At 41.0% G+C, this 17,246-nt stretch overlaps 1 protein-coding gene across 4 annotated transcripts in view; it reads right to left on the bottom strand.

Annotated features, from left to right (window-relative positions):
- Positions 1 to 17,246, bottom strand: part of arfgef1 (ADP-ribosylation factor guanine nucleotide-exchange factor 1 (brefeldin A-inhibited)) — a 56,355-nt gene that overhangs the window by 17,159 nt on the left and 21,950 nt on the right. The window contains exons 3-15 of one of the 4 annotated variants that reach the window (XM_073488189.1): positions 14,186 to 14,342; positions 13,807 to 13,953; positions 12,482 to 12,661; positions 11,997 to 12,050; positions 9,487 to 9,862; positions 8,857 to 8,982; positions 7,164 to 7,411; positions 6,670 to 6,803; positions 3,226 to 3,297; positions 2,666 to 2,900; positions 860 to 959; positions 392 to 531; positions 166 to 274 (exon numbers count right to left, since the gene is read on the bottom strand). In XM_073488189.1, the coding sequence (XP_073344290.1) occupies positions 166 to 274; positions 392 to 531; positions 860 to 959; positions 2,666 to 2,900; positions 3,226 to 3,297; positions 6,670 to 6,803; positions 7,164 to 7,411; positions 8,857 to 8,982; positions 9,487 to 9,862; positions 11,997 to 12,050; positions 12,482 to 12,661; positions 13,807 to 13,953; positions 14,186 to 14,342 (2,078 nt within the window). The remainder of the gene's footprint in view (positions 1 to 165; positions 275 to 391; positions 532 to 859; positions 960 to 2,665; positions 2,901 to 3,225; positions 3,298 to 6,669; positions 6,804 to 7,163; positions 7,412 to 8,856; positions 8,983 to 9,486; positions 9,863 to 11,996; positions 12,051 to 12,481; positions 12,662 to 13,806; positions 13,954 to 14,185; positions 14,343 to 17,246) is intronic. The other 3 variants (XM_073488192.1, XM_073488191.1, XM_073488193.1) reach the window with 3 other exon arrangements.

Below are 17,246 nucleotides of genomic sequence, written 5' to 3'. Positions count from 1 at the left end.
AATCTCTCTCATATTGACACAGACTAAAAGACAAACATGAACTCTGACACTTGTGTGTCTAAAAACTAAATATTTAGTCAGTGTGTAGAATTAGAATGAATACAAAGGTCACTGTCTTGTCTGTTTTGATAAATCCCAGTCATGTGCAGCGAATCAGTGTCTTACCGAGGCTGGTCTGAGAGTTGGGGTTGACATACTGGTCTTTACTCCATTCTACCATACATTTCAGGATGGACACTAAACATTCAAGGCCTTTCTTTCTCAGGGTCAGCTCCTAGAAAGGGACGCAAAAACACATTTTAAATGATATTATAAATAACTGTTATATAAATATATGAATAAATCAAAATATTGGGGAAAAAAGGACATAAAAAAAAAAAAAAAAAATCACCTGTAGGGGTGTTGTGCCGAGTTCATGGCCACCACGACCCTGCGCAATTTTCGAGAGGTCGTTTACCAATCGCTCAAATATGTTAGCAGCATTCAAGTCACAATCATAGTTCACGTAGATGTCCACCACACTCTGGGCATCTGAGAGAGAGACAGATGGGACACAGATGGAGTCTGTCAGTAAGAATCTATGAAACAAATACAAACTGTGTACACTGCTGTTATGGAAGCAGCTAAGTAATTGTACCGTTTATAAGAGGTTAATTATAATCATTAAATAAATTGAAATGTTTAAAAAGTATGATGTGATTAAACACATTCAGCTGACAAGTATTTTGCAAAACATGAGGTTTATGGGCACCAATTACAGCCTCAACATCACAGTACTGACACTAATTAATCAAAGAAATAAAAATCTATGTAAAAATGGCCAGTCTTTTTTCAACAAAATGAAAATAGAGAGACAAACCTGCGCATATTCTAGTGAGGGTTTGTATGACCATCCACTTGTGGTCGTAGGAGCTTGTGGACGTCTCCAGAATGTACAGGAAAATCTCTTTGAAGAACACCTGCAGACAGAAGCCATGAAAAAGTGAGAAACAACAGCAACCTTACAAGGAGGAGGTGCAAAAACCGCCTGCATGATAAAGAGAGATAGATAAAGATAAAGATTTTTTCAAATGACTGATATTATTCTGTTATGGAAAACTTAATGAATTTAATAGTTGACAACTGAGTGATTAATTGATTAAGTGTTGCAGCTCTCAAAAGTAGACAGCAGAAAGCAGGTGATACAGAGACCCTCAACTGCACTGAGGTGAAAAAATGTTACAGCAGTATGTGAGAAACCACATCTCCTGTAGATCTTTTGCATCAGCTGCTTGCTGCACTGAGAAATGTCAAAAGTGTGAATAAAACTGTATAAGGTGGAAAGACTCTGAAAAGAGCAGAACAATTAAGTCTATTCAATTTATTAATTATAACTATATATATTAATAAAGTGGGGTGAAAAGAGTACACATTGACAGAAAATTACGTTTTACAGCACTGTTTTTATAATTATAATTAGTTGCAATTCATATTATTGCACCCGCTTTCCCTCAAATCTTCCCACTTAAGTCATTCATTTCCTGTGTTTGACAGAACGACTGTCAGCCGCTGGGGAAGGTGTGAAAGTGTCGCTTCTCATCAAGACGTGGTGGGTGGATATATAAATATAGCTACTGTACTTAACCCTCTAGTTCATCAGGTTTCCCCTGCTTATATGAACCAAAATAGAGCTGTGGAAAAATAGAATTACTGGTTGTTATCCAGGGAGAGAGAGTGAAGAGGGTGGACAAGTTTGTTTGGGTGCAAATCTGGACAACACTGAAGGGGCAGAGTAGACTGCTCCTACATGATTTGACTTTGTTCTTTTACTCTGTTGTTCTCGTTCTGCTGTATATCTATTACTTGTTTAAGATCACTGAGAGAAACAAAAAGTCAAATTCCCTGCATATGTTCTAGAGGTGTGAAAATTTCTCAATTATAAGATGCATCGCGATGTGGACGTGAAAGATTCTGCATTGATGCAGAGACAGAGCATAATTGAGAGTCAGCAGCTTACGTTGATAGCTGTTGTCCGGCCTCAGCTCCACAATAAAGTTACATCGCAACATTGCTCCCATGCTTTGAATTGTGGGCAGACATTAGGCTAACGTTACTTATGTAGGAGCTATGTCGGAGGGAGGCAGAGATCATCTGCGATTGATAATTATAATAATAATTATATTAGCATATTCATTTTTGAGCTATGGACAAAAATATTTAAATAAATCACTTATATTGTGAGGTCAAAATGACTTTGATTTTGACTTTTGACCACCAAATTCGTATCTTGAATTCAAGGGATGTTCATGCAAAATCTGAAGAAATTCCCTCAACACATTCTTCAGATGTTGTGTTTCTGAGCATGGGACCAACGGACAAACATAAAAACTGGACACAAAAAAAACACAACATGGAGGGAACACTGGTGAAGGATGAGAGCATAAAGCGTTGAATTATAGTCTGTAGTTGTTGTTGTTCAAGATGTTCAAAGACTTTATAAGATGCCTTAGCCCGAGCAACTGTGAAAAATTTAGATGCCTTACCGTTTCATCCCATTAATCTCTATTCTGGCAAAGAAACTGTTATTTTCTGCAATAGATATATCTGTCACTTTCTTTATACTTTAAGTCTGACAAGCCGACAACAGAACCTAAACTGTCTTTTTGCAGCAGTGAATATGCTTTACCTCGATTTGCATCTTGAGGTGCGTCTTGAAGTGGGAGAGCAGAGTGAGGAAAATGGAGAGTGACAGTTCGAAGACCTCAGGCACGGAGGAGACTCCGTTCTTGGACAGGGCCACACACAGGTACTGCTTGATGGCGTTGATGAACATCTCATTGGTCTTGAAAATGGGCCCGGCGTTCTGCAGGATGGACAGGAGCAGCTGGAGGGACAAGACCTTCGATCGCAGCTCATGGGACCTGGGGCAGGAGGGAGATTAGGAGGAAGTTCAGGCAGTGTTTCCATGTATGTGAAGACAATATATAACACAGCTTTAATGGTAAAATTATTAAAACTATTTGTCTAAGTCAGGGAAAAGGTTCTGCTATAGAGCAAAATATTATAGCAGTCCTTTGTTATCATAAAGTCAGTGTGACTGTTTTAATAGGGCAGGAGAGGATAATATATTGATGAAATTAAAACACAGAGAAGGAGGAAAGACTGTGTGTATTTCTGTGTGGTAGTGCATGAAGTGTAAATTCATGTCTGTATCTCTAGCACTTATACAGTATTGTGTACCCTAACCCTTTGAGATTGAAGCTGGCTCCTGCATCAAACAACTTGAGGGACTTCTTTCCCAGCCATCTGCTCAAGACTCTGGGAACACATCGTCCAATCTGATGAGCATTAACATTTCAGACATACAATACATTCAGCGATTAAAAAAGAAAAGAAGTCTCACTAAAACTAACTACTTATAGTCAAATTCACTGTCCTTCAAGCAAAGTTAAACCTCAGAGAAACCACAGTGTAATGCACACTGAGACCACATCATACTATCTCTTTCCATCTGAGAGTTAAAATCTTCAACAGCCATCAAAGAAATGCTAGGGCAACTAAATCAAAGCTCCTCTGTGTGTGGAGCCTCAGCTTGTCTGAACTGTTTTTCTGCAGCAGCAGGACAGAAAACCCGAGCTAAAAAAAAAACATACTTTCAGCTACTTTATATGCTGAGATTGGCTGCTTCTCTCCGATGTCTTACATCTCTGGCAGGCAGACAAAGTAGGATTTATGTGGCACAACAAAAATGTGGCTCGACTTCTCCTGCGAGTGTCCCAAAATATGGACTTTCCCCCTCCCCCCCAATAGGGCTACAAACACAGGCAATCTCATGAGCAAAAAAAAACTAGGGTGTACAAATAAATATTGGTAAAGTTAACCAATAGTTTATGAGAAACTGATAAAAGTGAAATACAACATGTAAATACAGTACAGTGTTATATTAAAGACTATATTACTCATAATTCTGCAGACAAGGAAAGATGACACAGACGCTCTATTCCAATATGCACACTACCAAACTATTTAGTATGCCAGAAAAAAGAATAAAATGCACTATGCCAAAAATACCAGAATGTCCGACTGCATTCAGTCACATTATGCAGCATGCAAGCCAGCAAGAGAGCGCAGACAGATGACAGCTCATTGACAGACGACAGCCTCATGGCTGAGTTCCAAAGTGCTTACTTTTTCTTTTTACTTCTAATTTCACACTCAGGTCTACAATGGATGTAATAGCAAGAGGGTCAGGGTTCAAGGCACAATGTTATGACAAAGTATTAAGTCACAGTTGTATGCATACTGCATCCAACAGAACATACTTTGTAAGGGCAGCTACAGTAAGTACTTAAAAGAAAAAGAATGCAATTTGGAATGAAACCCGAGTATGTTGTTACTTGTGATAGTTCAGTTAAACTAGTCATTTGTAGGGCATTACAGAGGTTGATGTTAATTAAGGCACAATTCATAATTTCAGCTGCATAGGGTGTCACAATGAAAACAAAACAAAAGACGTTTGACAAATGTTGTATGGGAAGAGCCAGGTGGAGCTCAACACTGGAGTCATATTGGATTCTGCTCTGATTTGGAGCCATTTACCAACAGGAGGAGGGCTCAGAGATTACATTTAAACCTTTGGTATTAAAAAGTGGATTTCTTTTCTATCCTGTTTATCAACCTGACTGCAGCAGCAGTCTGTGGAGGTGACCTCCATTGTCAGGTGTTTATGTACTGTAATGTTGACTGCCGACTGGAGCTGGAGGGGAAATGTACCTTACTTCATGTACGTAAAGTAGCAGAGAGGAGACGGGGAAAAGAAGAGAGAGAACCGCAGCCTCTGGAGTTCAGTGCGAGGTTGACCTGAATTCAAACACACAGACACAACCTCAGTGCTCACTACAGCTAACGCACAATAATCTGGCTGTTTTGGGGCGAATAATCACTCACGTGAGTAACACGGCTTTGCTGAAGTTATTTAACAACCACCATTACTGATGTCAATCTATCAGACCTGACTCAGGCACAAATGTTGACGGAAGAGGTAATGTTTTTAAGTCTTATTCACGTTATGTTTAGCCATGTTAACTGACTTCATTCCTCATTCTCTTACTCTCTCCCAGAAGTTATAGCGACAGGCGACCAAATGAAACACACCGTTATCTTGAGTAAACTTGTGGATTTCTCTGGGTTTGAACATTTGAGATAGTACACGACTCAACAAACTATTTAACAAAAGGTCTTTTGGTTTTTTATTATTATTTAGATTATATCTTTATTATATTGGTGTAGAAAGGACACAAAAAGGACTTCACTTCGAATCATATTCTAAGTATTTTTTAACCCCATTATTTATAACAGAGATTTAACAAAAGTCTGATCATTTCTGCTCAAGAGTAACAAAAAGACAGTTTTGTACATTCTGTACTATAAATCATCATAGATGTTCCACAAAAAGCACATAATAATCGTTCTTGTGACCAGATGTGTACCTTCTGATCCAACATGAAAACACAAAGTAGTTTCTGCTTGTTAAGGTAACAATAATGCAGCTTTTCAGCCTGTTTGTTGTGTGTGAGACAGGGAGTGCAACATCCCACAGAGCAACCTTGTTAGGAGGGTAAAAGGTTTTTTGTTTGGCACTGACATGGCCTTGAGAAACACAAACACACACACAGGTCTTTTTTTTAAATGCTCAAAAATTCAAGAATGGACTGAGCTTATATTATGCCCACTGACATGAAAAATTGAAAAGATTAGGTAAATAAAAAAGTAAACAAACAACATTCACTCCACAGACACTGTGCGAATTGAGTTACACGCAGAAACCAGATGCAGGAAATCCTGTTTCACAAAAGCTGCCGCTATCAGGACGAGCCAATTAGATTCCTCTTTTTTGTCAAACCAGAGCATGGTCAGAAATAATATACTGAATGGTGGTAAAATCAAATTATTTTTCCCCTTTCTGGTGCTTTGAAAAAGGGAACAGTTAAAAAAAGGACTCTCGTGAAACTAGGAAGTGATTCAGAAAATGCTGAGCGCTGCCTCATTGTCTCCTTCAACACAGTTTATCAAAACACTATCGTTAGCACTGGAGCAACCCTCATTATAAACCGTGACTCATGTCTATTCTTATCCCCAACATACTCACACAGAATCATCACCATTGGGGGGGTCAAGTCACAGTGGAAAACAGAGCAAAAAAGAAAGCTTTAACTATTGATATTGTTTAGTAAACAAAAGCTGAAAAAATTAAACACATTTGACTTGTGAATTCAGCATGTTTCGTTTCAGCATCTCTGGCCGTCCTTTGCCTGAATGTCATTGGACGAGACAAACAAAGAACAAAGTCTCACATCTAGAAGTTATTGACACAAATTACAAGCAATATAAAGTTGGAAAAGCTGGGGCAGATAATGAAGAAACAACACCCAAAAAGCTTGAAGACAAAACTTGCTTAAGAAGTCCAGTGCGTAACAAACTACAACCAGATATTAGGAAAAGACTTTAAATTAGCTTCGATGCTCTCCGCATTGACTTTACAGTCATTCAGCTCAGGTGGTGCCCAGCATGGCTTGGGTGCTGGGCTAAAGCCATATTATGGAAAGGGAAACTCTGGGAAACTAAATGAAAAACGACCAAGCACATAATACTGTAATCAAATGTTTGCACGAACACAGAATGAATTCTTACTTAGGATCAGGTGGTCCATCTGACAGCGGCTTCATCGACAGCTTGCAGAGCGAGCGAAAGACCAGGAAGGCATCTTTCTGGAGGATGTGGGAAAACTTTGCCCCTGGCGGCTGGCCCGGTGCTGCTCCCGATTCCTATAGAGAAACAAAAACAATCAAATCAGTGTGCAGTTAGCAACATCTAACATCTTCCAGCCTACTAAACAAAAGGTGTTTGATTATAAGCTTCCAGGCTGATTAGAATCTTGATTAGTGATTAGCAGTCCAAGCGTTTACAATGTTACTCATAATTTTGTCATTTGACTAAATTAAACTTTTCATTTTCTTCTGACTGTCAGCTGTTCAGCCCAGCCAAAATGTTACATCACTGACAAGAATTAAATAATTCTGAATACAGGGGTGAACTCCAGCTAACAATCATCACACATAAATATCAAACACATTTGGCTTATGAATTCAGCATGTTTCGCTTCAGCATCTCTGGCCGTCCTTCACCTGAGTGTCATTGGACGAGACGGACAGTCTGTCATCAGGCAGCGAGGGGGTGAAGCTGGCAGAAATGGGTGTGCCAGGGATGCCGTTGGCGTGGACATGCTCGCTGTCGCTACCCAGGGTGCCCTCGTCCTCCAGGGAGCTCTGCGTTCCCTCTGTCACCACTTCGGCCGGCTCCGACTCTGCCGGCTCGCTCTCACCACCAGGCTCTTTGGTGTCAGAGCAAAGATTCGTGGGGTCCAAGCAGTGCCCTGTGGTGATGATGGAGCAGGCAGGAGTTGGATTGAGGCAGATACTTAAACACCTTTAAAAAGATCCTTTATCAGGACTTCAGGTTTTATGACCAACAACGGCAACATCAAATCGTCAGTTTGACGTTATGTTCTGGTCAAGTACAAATGACAGTGCCACGGAGCAAATCTAAGCAGCATGTAGGAGAACTTTCAGGTTGAGAGGAGATACTAGAGTGCATTTCAGTTTAAGATCCTCCTGACCATTAAAGCCTGTTTGTCAAATTTTGCTCAAGGGTAAAAGTGTATTTGAAAAAGAGGGCCAAAGCACTATTCTTTGTGTGTACAACTTAATAAAGCTTTTTTTTGCAGCTATACAAAAATAAAGGCTTTTTTTATGCACACAAAGACAGAGTGCTTTTTGTCAGCATCCAAAGGAACTTCAGGGAGCTTGCCCTGACAGCCTCCCAGGAACTTGGCCAGTTTTTTTCTTAACAGACTGCCGTGTTTCTGGGTTTAGAGACTTTCACATTTCCTTTCAGACACATTTTGTACCCAGAGAGTAACAGCTCGTTATTTATCAAACAAAAAGGCGCCAGCCTGGAAGCACAGTTTGCTCATCACTTGTTCGTTCGAGGTGCAGCTTGTATAATCAGAGTGGACCTCGCTCCTTCTTCCATACACATTTAACAAAGGAGAGGAGTATTGTCCGTGTGGCTGATTCCACGGCTCAGCTGCATTCTGCTAGATCACTAAATTTATAAGGGTCAGTTCTGCATTAGGTGAGGAAGTGCACATTCAAATAACCCGTACTCTACAGAAATGTCAAAGAAACAAAGAGTGTGCAAACTGAACAAACTCACAGAACAAAGAGCAGAGGAATAGTTGCTACTTTAACTTATGAGGCTTTTCCATACACATCTGCTGGTCTCGGCTTGACTTAGTTTGACTCTGCACCACAGGCCAGCGCGGCAGAGATGTGCATTTCCATTACAACAGGGCTTCCCGCTTGAAGGTGTGTCTTCAGCTAATGATGCGTTTGTCTTGTGGTTGAATGAGCGGCTGTAAACACTCTTCCTCCCTGCAGTACTATCAAAGAATAGCCACTAGCAAAGCTTTTTGATAATTTGGTTATAAACACGTTTAATTTCCTAAAAATTCTTCCAAATAAAAGCTATTTAAAAGCTGTGGTTGTGAAGCAGTGAAATCAGGAAATCTTGGGATTTTACCAACAGTAACTTAAAACGACTCCTAAAGCGCGGCATAAACGAGCCAGTGGAAAAGCTATGAACCACAACAAATATATTCACTTGGCAGTTATCTTATGGTAGACTGTGCAAGTAATCCTTATTTTTGTGCTTTTATTTTCCTAAATTAGTTGAATGACTCCCACAACATTTGTATAACATATGTGGTTATAAGTAAAAGCTACTTATGGTGAACACTGCATACAGAACACATCTCACCTCCTGCAACAGTGTTGACCACCTCCTGCAGAATACTCTGTACAATTTCCTGGGCTTTCTCCTCGTAGTTTGGAGTCTCCTCATCCTCCTCTTCACCTCTTTGTGGATGCTGCTGTGCTGCTGCATCTTAACAAAACATACACACAGCTTAAGAAAAACACACTCACCTTCTTTGTTGACTTAAAGGTGTAGTAGGCAATTGCATCCGTTCTGCTACAAGCATAATGCCTTCCACCATGCACAAAGTTACAACGTGATTGACGGACTATTTTTAATCTGGCTCTTCATGTTCTACAGCAGTGAATGAGCTATTGTAGCGCTGAATATGATATCAAATGTTTGTAAGAGTAAACACTGCTGGCTGCTTTAATTTCTTTTAATGAAATCGCACAAAACCAAGAGGGAGGCTTTTATTTTGCATATTTAGGGTGTTTATTGTAATTTTGAAAGTTTTTTTTTGGCAAACACACCCGTGCCTCAAGAGTGTTTGGCATCCTTAATAGTTTTAAGACACATTTAAAAAGCACTCGGCATCAGAATATTGACAGAACATGTTAATTCAAAATCGCAAACATATGAAGTCAATATAGCATGCAGGACACTGAAATAAATCTCTGTAATCAGTCTTACTCTGTGCTGCTGCAGTAGCTTGATCTGCCTCAGTCTGTTCGTTTTCAGCTACGCAGAAATCAGAACCATTCTCTGGATCTGGGCTCTCGTAGACGGGCCCCTGTTCTCCCTGCTCCTCCTGCTCCCTCTGCTCCTCCTGCTCCCCAGACACAGTCCTGCTGCTGCTCTCCGGGGCGGGTGTCGAGGGTGTGGATGGGGTGGATGGGATGGTGAGGCTGGGAGTTGGAGGGGTGACGGGCCCGTTGGCCTCCTGGGCCTGACCCTTGGCTGGCGGGTGGATGTGAGTCTGGAGCTGGGGGGAGTCTGGCTCAGTGTGCTGGGTGACCGGAGAGTGCTGCCGGTGACGCTCTCTCTCCAGCTGCTTTGCTTCCTGCAGCTGTGAGGGGGTGCGACACACACGCACACGCACACACACACGTACAAAAAATAAAATAAAAACAAAAAAGCACACATACACAAAGAACAGGAAGAGCATTCAAAGAACAGGCACATGCAACACACACATACGCACACAGAAAAAGACAGATTAAGACTCTGTCAACACACTCATCTGAACGATTACAAGTCTGAACAACCTGTCTTGCCTTGAGGGCTCACTGAACCCAAAGAAGAGTCTCAACACTTTCAGAGAAAAAGACGACGGTTCTTATTCTTTTCAAGATTTCTTAACATCTAGAATGTGTCAGCATACATTAAATGTAGACGCGTGTTCATATGGAAATGTATATGAAGACGCACTCACTGAGAGCTAGGACATGCTACTAGAACAGCGATGGGACGAACTTTGTGGAAATCGATTCATGCTGGCTCGTGTGAACTGGGTCTATTTCAGTCGGCTGGAAGGAGAAGGTGTTTCTGATGGAAAATGGCTCATGCAGCCGTGTCCTGGCCGATGCGTCATGGCTGACATGTGTTACCACTGCTTCTGATATGAAGTACTGGAAAAGTGTTGCTGTGCTTTAGCTTGGTGGGTCATGAGCTAAAAGTGGGTCACGAGACATTTGCACACGGTTCGTGGCCTAAAATGTGATGTTAGTGAATATTGTGTTACTTCTGATAATAGATTGTAAAGTAAACTATCTCTGCTGCAGATCTCTGAGGGAAATAAATATGCAGTTACACACTTCACTATTTCATAGCAGACACCAATACAAGTTCTGGAAAAGAGAGCAAACAATTACAAGCAGTGGAAGTTCTCTCAGCCAAGCTAAATTAACAACAGCCCATGGTGCATTTTCAATCCAAGTGCATTTGTATATTTGTCGGGCATAAATGTGAAAAAAAAGAAAAGAGGGAAAGTATAGACTTGAGTGAATCAAAGAGAAAAAGCACAGTAACTAAAGAGAGACATGGGTCACAGATGGAAATGTAAACAGCGTGACACATTTACAAAACAGTGGTGATAGATGGAGATCCTTCAATCTACAGCAGACTAGTTTCTCAATTAATATCTGTAATTAACAGCATAAATCTGCCGAGTGGAGCGACACTGGTAGCAAATGTGAATTTCTTCCAGTGAAGCAGTCAGTTTCATCTCCCTTTCTAGACATAAATCACAACTATACAATCTGCTTTATGCTGTTTCTTCATAGACAGTCTCATGAGGCAAATCAAAAACTGCATCTCTTTCGCACACAAACTCCTTTTATTAAACCCATTATGTATTGTTTTTAAAACCGCGTTTCCACAAGCTGTTCAGCTCTAATTAAATAAGCCCGCTGCTATTGTCACATTTAAATGTAAGCAAACTAAACTCAATGACGCGGCATTCTGAATGAAACAATTAGTATTGAATATGAGCAACGGTAACAAGGCCAGGCGACGCACCTCGGCTGGAGGGGACAGGCGAGGCAGCGCAAACAAACTAAGCTCATTATTTAAATGCCATCTCAGTCGGATAGTGAAGGCTGAGTCTGTGTGAGAGTGAGCCAGACAAACGCTGTGTGTGCCTGTGTGTGTGTGATCACACCATGCTGAGCTGCAGTCAGGAGGATACATCTACACACAAACACAGAAAGTGGATCTCCCTGTGCAGCAACACAACACTACGCAGGCAGTGACAACACAACAATAGGCCTCTGCCTCAAAGTCTGCCTTGTCTCTCCATCTCTACCCCTGACTGCTTCTTTATATTTCTCCGTCTGGTTCTGACTCAATACCAGTTGCTCATTGTTCTAAAAGAACTATATTAAGCCTTTGGAGAGACAGAATGTAACATAAAATCCGTCAGGAATGAGACAAGCTAGCTGACCTGCGGTAAAACACTTGAATGTAAACTAAAATGTAAATTGGTGCAGGAAAGCGAAATGATTTGTAGGCAAGTCAACAAAAGCCACGGCAAGCATATGGTGGAACACAGCATACCTGCTCCTGTGCAGTGCAGGAGCAAAGGAGGAGAACGGATGAGTGCATGAATGGGTGAGGATAAAGCTTAATGCGCAAACACAGATACACAGAGAAGAGTTTAAGAGTTCTGATCAGGCAAGTCACGGCAGTCCTGCACGCTTTACCTGGCGGTCACGCTTTCTGGAGGCCAGAGACCAAGATAGCTTGTGATTTGTAAGCTATGTGTCCAAAAGGAAGGGAGGGAGGCAGGTGAGGAGGGGAAAAGTGTCATTCAAAAAGAAAAAGATGACATTAGAGCAAGCTTTTGTTTTGAAAGGCAACACCTAAAATGTCCCTCTGGACACAAAGCAAACAGTAGATTTCAATTAAATCAGGAAGCCCATAGTAAATCATGTCTTTCATTATATTATAATCCAATCTGACTCCATGCCAAAACAGCTTTACATATAATTAGTTGCAGCAGTTTTAAACTGCAACCTCCCAGATTGTTTGATCTGTTTCATCCATAAAACAGCTATTTTTGTTTAGTGTCAAATTTCATCAGAGAATGGCTCAAGGGAGGAGTTGCCCTCTCTCTCACTTTTGTGGGTCTTTCTACATAAACAGCATTCTGTGTTACAAGTGAATGTTTTCAGACGGTTGGACATACTGCTTGATTCTCCATGCGTGCAAAGATGACGTTGAGCATCTGTGTGAGCGTGGCCTTGGCCGTGGTTTGGTTGATGAGGTTCTTGCTGGCCAGGTAGATGTTGTAACACGTGCGGACGGCCTGCAGCACGGTGCCCTCGTGGATTTCTATGTGCTGGGAGGTCACCGCTGTCAACAGGGCCTGGAGGAAAGAGAAAAGAGAGGAATTGAGAGAAAGTTGAGATTGACACCAAACTAACCAAACTACTTTTATCTAATTTTGTTACATGCATGTGTTAGATCCCTAGTTAACCCTGTTCAGGAGTTAGAGGTACTGGACCAGCTCTCTGTTCAAAGGGTCAGGTCTCTAAACCTACAAGGTGTTGCTTTAATATGGATTTAACTAGGAACTTTTATTCTGTTATTTTCAAGTTTGTCAGATGGGCCAGGGGAAAATTTTTGCACATGTAACCTCACCTCACTTGCCACATACCAATATGTCTCTAAGGACTTTTCACACATGTGCTTTACTCCATAAATGCTCTGGAATTTTTGTATGTCTGTGTCAAAAAGAGTCCTGAATACCGCTGGAAAAATGTCCAAGGTTAAAAGTTCATTTATTAGTCATTTTACAACACCAAGGTTGTAGAACGGAAAGTCCCTTTTATGCTACCTAAGAAAAAACACAAACAAACAATTGTACATGGGAGAGCTGTGAGCATTATTCTACTGTTGTGGCAACACTTTCAAATTCACTCCTAAAACCAAACAAACAAAAATAAACAATCTAGAGGAATCTGACTTATTTTCAGCGGCGAGCTATTGTAGTCCTTCACCGCTTCACACATGAATCACCTAATTAGAACTTGTCTGCCTTTAAATAATCACATTTATAACATAATTATACCCCAACTGCATTAGTCTTTTCAAATGACAGATTAGTCATAAGCTAAAACAGTGTTTAAAAACTGAATAAACCTTTTTAAAACAAACATTTTTTTTCTCATGACTGTTGCCAAGTGCTTGCTAAAGGTGGGAAATGTTGGTACCCTGACTCTAGACCTGCTCCAATTGGAAAGTGTCATGAGATGAGTTGGGAATTGATGCAAGATAAATGAAAAATGACTTGACCTGACTTATAACAATAATGCAGCAGAATTGTCTGCAATAACCAAAAAGCAGTTACTTATTGATTTGGAATTAATGTAACTGAATCAGTAAACATGGTTTCATGAAGTGATCTGCTGTTGAAAAAGATAACTCTGATGGCAACTTCAAGCACTCTACAGTTGTTTACTATCTGTGTAATGACTCAGGATGTCTCAGAAGACGAGGACAGCAGCACACCTTAATGATCTGTAGCTGAACGCCCTCATCAGTCTGCGGCCCCTGGAAACAAGCGCAGATGGTCTCGATGATCCTGTCGATGAGCTTCTTGCCCGGGGCCGTGTTGTCTGGGGCGCTGCCTGTCAGGTGGCCATACGCTATCAGCTTCTACAAGGCAGATACATATGCAAACACATACACACAACTTGTGATGCCCATGACCTGCTAGTCTTCACTGTCATGATGATTTCTGCACAATTCTTCTGCCTGAATGTTTATCTTTAGTTGTCTCATTCTAAAAAGATATTGCAAATGACAAACCCAGCATATAGTACACTGCCATACAGACACAGTCATGGAAATATGGAGGGTCTGCAGTCCAACTCGTCCTGCCACTGACCTGTAAACAGTCGAGCGAGGTGATGACGATGCGGGGACATTTGGACTGACATGCCAGCTCAAACGGCAAGAAGTACTTGTCGGCTTCTATGAAGTTGGTCTTTGATTTGATTGGCGGTAAAGTGCTGGAACCCGATTTGCCGTCTCCACTGGGCGGACTACAGTAGGAAGGAATAACAAGAGAGATAGAGGGACGGTGAGATAAAAACAGTGATCACACGTCTGTCAGAACATAGTCACGAGAAAAGAAGCAGTGTTCAGAAATCAGGCTGACACACTCACACTCCCCTCGACATCCAGGCATGGCTGACAGTGCATGAAAAAGTGACTGCAAAGAGTGTTTCACTGTATCGAACAACCTCCTCTTATGCATAGCTGTAACAGGACATGTTAAACCTAGCTACGTCTTGCCCTGTTCCTCAGGGAAAATGCAGACTAACAAAATCTTTATTGCATTGAATTTAATGTAGTGCCTGACTGCTTCAAATTTTTCACTTGATCTGTCCTAGGGAGGGGCACTAATCCCTGAGGGTTGTTATTCAGCCTCAGACCTTGCCACATGTTCATGCTGACAAAGCATCTCCCGCTAAACCTTAAATCAAATGATACAGCTATTATTTTTTCCTGAATTCTTAAAGACCAGAAACATAAAGTATGGACCATTGCATTCAGCAGCCATGTGTCTACAGCTTCCCTGAGCACAACCACCACACCCAGACTGTAGAGAGGAGAGAGAGAGGGAGGGAGGGAGGGAGGGAGGGAGGGAGGGATGAGAGACATTGTTTATGTCTTGGCAGTAAAAAAGGATGACTTCAGCTCTTTTAAGAGGGACGACCTCACTGAGTATAGCCGGGCACAATCACAGACAGAAAGAGAAGAAGAGGATGAAGGATGAAGTGCCTTGTAAAGGAAGAGAAGGGGGATAAAATGATATAAAGAGAGCTTTTTTGAAAACAAAGAGGAAACAGGCAGGAGTAGCATGAATTAAAGAGGAATTAGCGAGAGATCAGGAGATCATAGAGATCGTAGAGAGAAACAGACTAAGGGAGGTAGCGTGAGGAGCTTAGAGAAGGAAGGGAACCGAAAAAAAACAAAAGAAGAAAAGAGGCAGTGAGTGCCAAAAATTAAGTGGGAAAATAAGCTACAGGAAAATTATAAAAGCATTGAAATTTGGAAAAATGTGAATCCGTCTAACACCCCTCTCTCTATTTTCAGAATCCTTTTGGACAACAAGATCAAAGTGGAGCTGTGATTCAGCAAAGAGTCTCCACGCCGTCGGCTCAGCTGTGTGGTGTGACCCAGCCTCCATCTCTCTCAGCTATTGTGTTGTCTGTCTCCAGGGAGCTCGTCTCCTCTGGACTCCCTGCTTAATGTCAGCTGGCCTGCTCTCTCCCTTATAATCAGCTCCACGTCAGACTTAGCCTGCTTATAAAACATAATATGGCCATCAATTTTCAGTCAGACAGCAGGGTCTGCATCAACGACTCCCTGGTGCTGTCGTGGGTTGGTGCATTTGAAGCTAGCAGCACGTATTTTGTCATGGAAGGGACGACACATGGCAGTGAATCAATACAATATGAATAATGTTATATGATCAATGTCGTCTGGTCTTTGGTTAGTAATGCATCTTAAATGCTGAGCTTGACAGTTCATCCTTGACCTTGGTAAAAAGCAGATACAGTTTGGTTTCTTTGGGAAGAAACAAGATCAAACTTGTTTATTACTGGAGGTTCAGAGGTGCTCGTAAGAGGATTTTGTTACTTGTTGACAGAGCCAGGCTAGCCGTTTACCTGTTTTTTCGAGTCGGTGTGATGGTTAGTCCGCTTGTTGTAGCTTCATATTTATCAGATCTAAGTGTGTCAATCTGGCAATTTAACTCTTGGCAAGAAAGTGAAATGTGTTTTCCAAAATGTCAAACTGTTCCTTTTACTGTACTTGCTTTAAGACAACATGGATGAGGTGATCTAAAAGTGCTGAGAATATGGGAAAGTATGATAATCTATAGTTGACAAATAAGCAAATTTGATTTGATGATGAAGATGAAGAAGCGACTAACTGGACCTTGAGTGACCCAGATTGTTTTGTAGATCTTAAAAGTTTTCTTTCGCAGGGTATCAAAGTGATTGCATCTTCTCTAAATTTGAGGCTATTAGCTCATAGGGCTGTCACGATATCAAATTTTAACTACACAATTATCAACGCCAAACGAATTCACGATAATGACATTATCACGATATCTATGGGGATTTGGAAAAACAATGCTAGCAAACAAATCAGTCTCTAACTGCCGTGTGTTTTGTCTCTTTTTTTGCCAAATAAATTACGCACAAAAAACAAGTGCAGGGAGGTGAAGAGAGTCTGTAACCATGACTTTTAAAAAAGTGTACAGAAGGAACAATTACACTCACTACTTGCGAAAAGGGAACCAGATGAACTCATAAAGATGTGCAAGGCCAAACATCTTCACTGGATTATTCCGATGATATTATCATGTCTGTATTACTAACATGATATCAACATTTCAACGATAATATTTTTTATTGTATCATCCCTAGTCTCAAGGCAGATGAGTCCATAATCAGAACCCAATTCTCAACATTACGATCGCCTGCAATGATTTTGGAAGACCAGCTCACAGCTGAACCAACTGGACAGTGAAACATAACGGATGTAAAGATGTATGTTGTGTTTATATTCTAAGCTAGGCTACTTCTTGAGTTTTGGTGAAGATGACTAAGCCTGAGCAAAGACAATGGATGTAAATTACTCTGTTTATCTTATGTATTATTACAAATATGCTCCGTTTTAAAAGTGGCAAGTGGTCCCTAGTACCCCTAGTATTTAAGTTTGCAATATTGGCCTGTTACAATAACCACCTGGTCCTTTTATCTAATGTATAAACAGTTCCTCAGTTAAATATACAGGAAATGTATAACATTAAGATATTTATATCTACAGTAATACAAAACTACTTATACAGTGAGACACTGCCCACCGGTACTGTTGTGATTTTAAAGATGTCTTTGTGAAATCTGCCCTCCTATGCGACTATGCTACAGAAT

Source organism: Pagrus major, chromosome 19 (genome assembly GCF_040436345.1).
Source record: "Pagrus major chromosome 19, Pma_NU_1.0".
Classification (NCBI taxonomy): Eukaryota; Metazoa; Chordata; class Actinopteri; order Spariformes; family Sparidae; genus Pagrus; species Pagrus major.
The sequence above is the reverse complement of the archived record's forward strand: the minus strand, read 5'-3'. Positions and strand labels throughout refer to the sequence as shown.